The 8,398-nt window shown below is 24.4% G+C and overlaps 2 protein-coding genes across 2 annotated transcripts; both read left to right on the forward strand.

The window, feature by feature from the left end:
* Positions 1–3,028: 3,028 nt before the first annotated feature.
* Positions 3,029–3,375, forward strand: Phum_PHUM366970 (uncharacterized protein; the record flags this gene model as incomplete). The annotated part of the gene is made up of 2 exons (XM_002428120.1): positions 3,029–3,085; positions 3,175–3,375. 2 exons carry the CDS (start codon positions 3,029–3,031, stop codon positions 3,373–3,375), a joined length of 258 nt encoding a protein of 85 aa, XP_002428165.1.
* A 617-nt stretch (positions 3,376–3,992) lies between these two features.
* On the forward strand, positions 3,993–5,455 carry Phum_PHUM366980 (uncharacterized protein; the record flags this gene model as incomplete). The annotated part of the gene is made up of 3 exons (XM_002428121.1): positions 3,993–4,150; positions 4,223–4,437; positions 4,527–5,455. 3 exons carry the CDS (start codon positions 3,993–3,995, stop codon positions 5,453–5,455), a joined length of 1,302 nt encoding a protein of 433 aa, XP_002428166.1.
* Positions 5,456–8,398: the final 2,943 nt, after the last annotated feature.

An 8,398-nucleotide genomic window follows, 5' to 3' on the forward strand; every position in this document is an offset into this window, starting at 1 on the left:
AAGTTTTAGGATCTGTTGTTTTGGGTAGAAATGTTAATCGTACAACAGGAAGAAATCATTGGGTTGCCGTCATGCAAAATCCAAGAAAAATGATATCGATTTGGCACGAATTAATATGAAATTAATTTAATTATATAAATATATATATATATATATATATATTAAAAGTTATTGATAGAATGTACATAAAGAAAATGGCGAGTAATTCATGTTCGTATTAATAAGAATTTAATAATTTAAAGCAAATGCGAAACTTTTTTTTTTTCTCGTGGAAATCCATCTTTATTATTATTATTATTATTTACGTGCGGTTTTATAAACGTTTAATTTTTAATGTTTAATGCCAAAGAAAGATATTATAAGCTTAATAATTATAAAAAATAATGACTGTTTTTTTTCTTCGTTTTAAAAATGTAACGCTTTAATTTTGTTTTTCCCTTATCTAATCTTTTTAAAGTTTCTGATTTTTTTTTTTTTCTTTGTTTTTCGATAATAAATTGAGGAAAAAACTTATTTATTTATTTATTTATTTTTTTTTAAGTATTTTTGCGTTGCGATATTAAAAAAATTATTTTTAAAAATTAAATAATTCGAGATTTTTAAATTTGAATATAAAAAAATTGAATTTCTACGGTGATGTCGAGCGTTTATTTCTATTTACGAGTTGAAATTTGTTTTTTTTTTTTTTTTCATAAACTCCCATAACACAATGTTTTCATACATTAATAAAATATTAAATAAAAATTTCAATAAATATGCGACGTTAATAAATAAATAAAATTTTAACGTCAAATAATTTATATTTTGATTTCAAAATATATTTTGGCGGTTTTCTTTTTCAAGGTTACTTTTTTTTTCTGCTACGTATTTAATTACTCTATGATATTTTTAAATATGTTCCATCTTTGACGTTTAACCGTTTTTAATTTAACACGTGAAAAATTTATTATTTTCATTTTACAACGGCATTTATTTATTATTTATTCGATATTAATTAATTTATTAATATTTATTATTTAATTATTTTAATTTGAAATTATTAAATCATTTATTAATAAGTCCGCATATTTTTTCACACTTTGATGTTTGTAATATTTGCTAAAGTATGGTTTTAAATTGAATTTTTTTAATAAATAAAATTTTTAAAATGTCAAATTATTATTTATATATGAAAAATCGATTATTTATTATATATTATTAAAATAATTCAAGTTATAAATTTTAGTTTTTTATGTTATGATAAACACACATGAGGTAAATTTTATGAATTTCATTAATGCAACAGGTATGCAAAAAATATGTATTTTAACATAATAATATTATTTTTTTACAGTTATAAAAACCAATATTGGTTATTTAAAATAAAAACTATGGAAATTTGTACAATATTATGAGGATTATTTACATATAAAATGTAGATTTTGATTTGTGAAATTTCTAGATGAAATATTTATTGGATAATATTATGAATTTAAAAAAAAAAATTGAAATCATGTGAAGTAACTATGAATAAAATTTTCTTTTCTTTTGTATCGAATGATAAATGGAGTGAATCAAAACTAATGATATAATTATTTTTAAAAAAAATTTTCAAATAAATTCTTTCGAGTTTCTATTTTTATAAGACGAGACACAATTTTTTTTGTGATACTCATGGCAGGTTTGTTCTTTATACCTTACATTACTTTTAATAATAATAATAAAAAGAGTAAAATTAATAACATGAAAATATATTTTTAATTAATTTATATGAAAAATAATTAATTATCAAAATATTAAATATTGTAATTAATTATGTTTTATCGATTTCATTACAATTGAATACAAAAAAAAATCAATTTTCTTTTCGAAATAGAAAATAATCAATTTAATTTTATACAATTTAATTTATTATTAAATTTTAATTTGTGTAATTTATATTAAGTAGTAATAATAATAATAATTTGTCAGGAGGAAAAAAAAAAAAAAAAGTCTAAACCTCGAGTGGTGATTCATTATTTGTAATTTATCTTTACCGAGAATGAATTATAACAAATTGTATATACTTAAAACAAATACTTACCTGTGGATTAAGTAATAAATTATTGACTATTTATATAAATTGTTTTTTTTAGAATTATGATGAGTAATAATTTATTAAAATGAAAATATTGTGATAGGTATCAGTCTGATAGATATATGAGTGATAAAAATATTATTCGATCATAAATAAAAAATAAAACTTAAATAGATTAAATATAAAATTCTATTTTAAAAATTATCTAATAAATTATCATTTAAAATCATTTTTAAACAAAAAAAACAAAAGTAAATTTATTATTATTCAAGAATTGGAAAATTGAAACGTTGTTGATTATTGATTTTTTTTTTTATGTATTTCAGGTGATTAAAAAAAAAAAATGGCGCCAATGCTCTACGTTGGAATACGTTAATTTTTCAAAAATTTTTTCACATCCTTCTCCTATTTAAAAAAAAAAGAAAAAAAAAAAAAACTTCATTTATACGTAAATCTAACGAATCTTTTTTTTTCAAAAATTGATTTCGTAATAATAAAACTTTTAAAACAAAAGAAAAAAGTCATCAATGGCGGTTAAAAAACTTAAAACTATATCATTTTAAATTATGCACCTGATTTAGTAAATATGAAAATGCTTCAGGTAATACCTTTACATTGATTCAGTGTAATTAATTACTCAGTTTTTATTAAAAATTTATTTATTTTTTTGCAGGTAATATTTTCCGTTTGTGAAGTATAGGAAATAATCGGAAAATTCAAAAATATAATAATAATAATAATGATAACTTGAACGAAGATAGTAGAAAATAGATAACGGGCATAAAGCAACATTCCAAGGACTTATTACTTTTGATAATAAAAATTACTTTGTATTTAAATAAAAAACTCATCAGTCGAAATCTTTCTTCGTTGGCAAATGTATGTTTAAAAACAAAAACAGAAAAAATCATCCGTTGATTATTATTATTATTATTATTTACGGTTGTTTTTTTTTTTTTATTTTAACCGACGATGGATAGAAAAGTTTTGGCATTTTTATTTTGTTTAACCATATGTTCGAATATTCAGGTACGACAAAATTATTTAACATTATTATTATTATTATTTTTTTGTTTTATTATTTTGCAAGTATTTAATTGTCACGAGTACTTTTTCAGTCATCCCACAGCAAATTTCATTCGTATCGTGCTGCTGTCGTCGAATATCATCCTGTTGTTAAAGATACAAACGAAGCAAGTCTCAACGAAAATTTAAAAGCCTACGATTACGCCATTAACGATGCTCATTCGGCGGTAAATAAAAAATTTTTTTTTTTATATTTAAAATCATATATTGATAATGATAATAAAACCCATTGAAGTTTTAAAGGATGTTCATGTCAAAAATGTTTCGGAAAATTCAAAAGAATATTCGATGGGGGTGTGTAAAAATCAAAACGGAAACTTTTCTATATTAATCATCATCATCATTATTAATTTTTTCATTTTTGTAATTTTCCGTTAAAAATTTATCATCTATCTTTTCCTCTTCTCTCTCTCTCTCTCCCTTTTTTGTCTTCTTATCAGTCATGTATGATTTTGAAAAACAATCTTTTTGTTTTTTTTTTTTTTTTTTTTTAATATCTGATAAGAAATTATTCATAAGTAAATAAAGTTATTATTATTATCATTATTTTTAATCATTTCACGATTATAACGTGGAAAAAAATAACAACTTTAATTAAAATATTTTTTAATAATAATAATAATAAATTTTACTATTATTTAATGTTTCCAGGAAGCTGATATTATCGTTTTTCCCGAAGGAAGTTTAACGAAAACAATTTTTTCCACTGTTCCCGATCCATTGCAAAGGATAACACCTTGTGTGAATGAAGTTACAGCTAAAACGGTACAAAAACAAAAACGTTTTAACGGATTTTTATTAAAAAAAATTGATAGTAAATTATAATATATATGTTTATATTATTTAGATAATGGAAAAATTATCGTGCATGGCTAGAAAATATGGGATTTACATTGTTGTTAATTTACCGGAAACAAGACTAGTACCGGATACCGAAACAAATCAACAAAAAACGTTAAAATATAACACGAATGTTGTTTTCGATAGACAGGGAACCGTTGTTGCCAGGTACTGATTTTGTTGTTTAGGTATTGTTTTGGTTAGAAAATAATATAATATATATTTCATGTAATTTTCAAGGTACGCAAAATATAATTTATTCGATGAAATCACAACGAACAAACCTGATAAACCTGAAATGTCATTTTTTTTAACGGATTTCGGAGTTCATTTTGGTACTTTCACATGTTTCGACATTTTATTTCAAGAACCGACTTTGATGCTTATCAAACAATACGGAATAAGTAATTTTGTATTCACGTCTCAATGGTTTAGCGAACTTCCCTTTTTGACAGGTATTTGTTTTTGGGCATGATAAATTTTAACTATTATTGCAGGTTGACGTGACATTTTGAATTTCCATTTAATTTTCTTTTTTTTCCAGCCATTCAAACGCAAAAAGGATGGGCAGAAGTCAACGATGTTAATTTACTCGCGGCCGGATATAACGATCCGAGAAAAGGAAGCACGGGAAGTGGGATTTACCACGGGAAACACGGGTCACTAACACAATACATGTCGAGCAAAAAAGGAAGCGTCGTACTCATAGCGGATGTACCCGTGTACGATTTTAAACGCGTGGAAAAACCACAGCCGAAAGAAAAAAATTCGAGCGTGATAAGTCGATTGATTGAAAAAACAAAATCGGAAAATAAAATAACAAATTTAACGGTCGATGATTTCAAATTGTTATCCGATCAAATAGAATTGTTCGAATCGGCGAAAATAGAAAGCGGAATGGATTTCGAAACGGAAATATGCAGTCATAGAAATTTTTGCTGTCAGTTCAAAGTTCGAATGGATAAAAGAATAACAAAAGACGGCGACGGCGACGACAACGGAGTCAATTACAGAGCAGTCGTATTTAACGGTGTGAGAAAATTCGGTTTGACAACAACGGGAGGAGTTCAAGTTTGCGGCGTTGTATTTTGTAACGGTCCGAAATTGTCTAATTGCACGACGCGCGGACTCAAATCGAAAAAATTATACGAATTTACACGGTTGGAAATAAAGGGAAATTTCAAATTGAGAAATTCGTTGCAGTTTCCGTCGACACTAACGGAAAAACAAGAACTCGAACCTTTGCCCCCCCATAAATATTTTTACAAAACGGTTGAAAATGACGATGAGAAAGTCGTTACGATGAAACTCGATTGGCCGGTCGATGATTTATTAACCTTCGGTATTTGGGGAAGAGATTTTACGGTTGATGGTAAACCGCCATCTTTACCCGTTTCGAACGCATCCAAACAATCATCATTATTAATATTAATTTCCGGTGTTTCGATTGTTTTATTATTGTTCAATCGTTGATTTTTTATTTTATTTAAATTTTTATTTATTTTTTTATTTGTTTTTATAATTTTTGCTTTTCTCAAGTTTTTTTTTTTTTTTTTATAATGGCGGCTACGTTTAAGTATTAACGAAATCAAATTTTTTAACGGTTTTACTACCTTTTTTAATTTTCTCTCTCTCTCACTCTCTCTTTCTCTCTCTATTCATTTTTTTTTTATTATCGTTAAAAATAAAATAATAATAATAATAATGATGGAAAATTTCGGTTTAAATTTGAGGTTTTTTTTTTTTTTTTCACAGGTTGCTTTACCGATGTGATTTTAACCGATGTGAAAACGAAAGAAAATGAAAAGGTGGGGGGTGGAATGGGGGGCGGAAAGAGAAAGAGAGAAAAGAAAAAAAGAAAAAAAAAAAAAAAAACGCGAGAGAACCGAGGGAAAAATTTTTCAGTGATAACGGAGAATTCGTTTCGTTACATTTCGACCACGAGAAAATTCTATAAAGAAAAAATAGAAAAGTTTTCTCGGCCGGTAAAATAATAAAAAAATAATTTTTTATTAAAAAAACGGTTATTAATAAATTATTAATAATAATAATAATTTGTATACGTTAATTAATCGTGTTTATTCATTATTATTATTATCGTGTTTTTTTTTTTTTTAAATTAAAAAACAGGTAGTAATAAGATTTATTAACGAAGGATTAAAAGGAAAATAAATTAATAATAATAATAATAATAATACGACATACATAATTATTTAATAAAAATAATAATAATAATAATAATAATTTTTTTTTGTTATTTTTACTAAATTCGAAACCGGTTATCGTTATTATTATTATTGTTTAAAAAAAGTCATGATTTTAATAAAATTGGGAAAATAATAATAATAATAATATTTAAAAAATTAAATTTTTTTTGTTTTTTTTTTAAGGGGAGGTGGTGGTGGGGGGTTTAATAAGAAAATTGATGGAAGGAAAGAAAATTTTTGTCTTGCATGTCTGTTTGTGGTTGTTTTATTCGAATTTGAAAAATGAAAGAAAAGTTTGAGGTTTTTATATTTTTTTTTTTTTGGGGGGGAGGGGGGGTTTCCGAAGCGTCCTTAGGCCATCGTTAAAATTAAATAACACGTTTGTTGTTGTTGTTGTTGTTGTTATTGTTACATTTTTACTTTTATTGATTTTATTATTTTTATTTTTTTTTTTATTGTTGTTGTTTGTTGTTACCTGACAAAAGAAAAAAGAAAAATTTTATGGAAATTTTTTTTTTTTTTTTACAAGTTTTGTTTTAAGTGTATGTTTGTGTTGGTTGAAGAATGTTTAATTAACAAAAAAAGAAAATTAAGAGGAGAAAGAGAGAGAGAAGGGGGAAGGGAGGGAAGTGAGAAAAGGGGAGGAGACGAAGGGAAGAGGAAGGTAATGGAAGTCGAGTGAAAAGTAAGTTTTATTTTTTTTTTTTTTTATTTAAAACAAAAAAAAAAAAAGTAAAAGAAAATTTTTCATTTCCTTTTTTCTCTATTAAAAAAGAAAAATAAATTGTGAAGAGTATAATTACTGTCTGGTTAAGAATGGTGAAGAAAAAGTAAAGAAAAAGAGAGAGAGAGTGGGAAGAAAAGATGCAGAGAGAGAGAGAGACTAATAGAGAAGGATGCTAAGAGGAAGAGAGAGAGAGAGAGAGAGAGAGAGTGCTTGGGTAAGTGAAAAATGTTACGTTTTACAAAAAAGAAAATTTTTTTTTTTTATTTGCACAAAATTTTCGTCTTGTTTAAATTTGGATTTTTAATATAAAAAATCCTGTTAAAAAGAAAAGAATATATAAATATTTCAAAACCACAAAATATATTTATAAATTATTTAATAAACGTTTCTCTCTCTCTCTCTCTCTTTGACGTTTTTTAAATTCAAAAAGTTTTTAATGTTAAAGTTCGAATATGCGATGACTTTACGATACAATTAAATTCTTCCTTTTTCTCTTTTGTAAAAAAAACCTCCCCTCCCTTCAGCCCCCTCCCCTTCCCTCCCCCCGCAAAAGACACGCACATCAAGTTCGTTCCATTACCCGTACGTATGTCAAAACCATATTTTATCATCATTATTATTATCATTTAAAATTAGCCTTTTAATGTATTTAGTTTTTGTCTAGGAATCCGACGCCATTTTCCAATTTTTCCTTTTCAAATCTCCTTTTTTTCTTTAAAAGAAATTTATTTATTTATGGATATCGTTTTTTGTTTTCGTTATCGGTAAATAAAATAATAATAATAATAATAATATTTATAATTTCAAGTAATCATATCGGGCGAGAAATAAAAAAAAAAAACAAAAAATATTAAAAATCGATCGATGGATTCCGATCGGTGAAAAATTAAAAATAACATTTTTGTTTCTTATTATTATTATTATTACTACTCTATGATCATAGAGTGAATAAACAACGACGATAAAACGATGAATTCGCGTGAATTGATTTCTTTTTAAGAGTTTAATTTTTTGTTTTTTTTTTCGAAAACTTTTTTTTTCTTTTTTCCGTTAAATTTGAATTTCATCGAATTTTAATTATCTTATCATTATTATTATCATTATCATTATTATTTTTATTATTAATATTATTATTATTATTATTTCTAATAAAAATTTTAATTTATTTATTAATTTAAATCCGACGAATCTTTCGATTCATTCGTTTTTCATAATTTTTACGCCATTTTGTTTTTTAATTTCTTAATAAACATAATCATAATAATAATGATGATAATAATAATAATAATAGCATTATTATTAAAATTTTCGTCGGCTCTTAATGATAATTAAAATGTTTTTTAATAATCGATTTAATATAACGAAAAAAAAACGTTTTTTTTTTTGTATTTATTTTTGTCCAGATGATAATTATTCGACATTATTATTATTATCATCATTATCATTTTTATTATTATTATTATTATTATCACTTCTGAACAC

Source organism: Pediculus humanus, genomic scaffold (assembly GCF_000006295.1).
Source record: "Pediculus humanus corporis 1103172107790 genomic scaffold, whole genome shotgun sequence".
Taxonomy (NCBI): Eukaryota; Metazoa; Arthropoda; class Insecta; order Psocodea; family Pediculidae; genus Pediculus; species Pediculus humanus.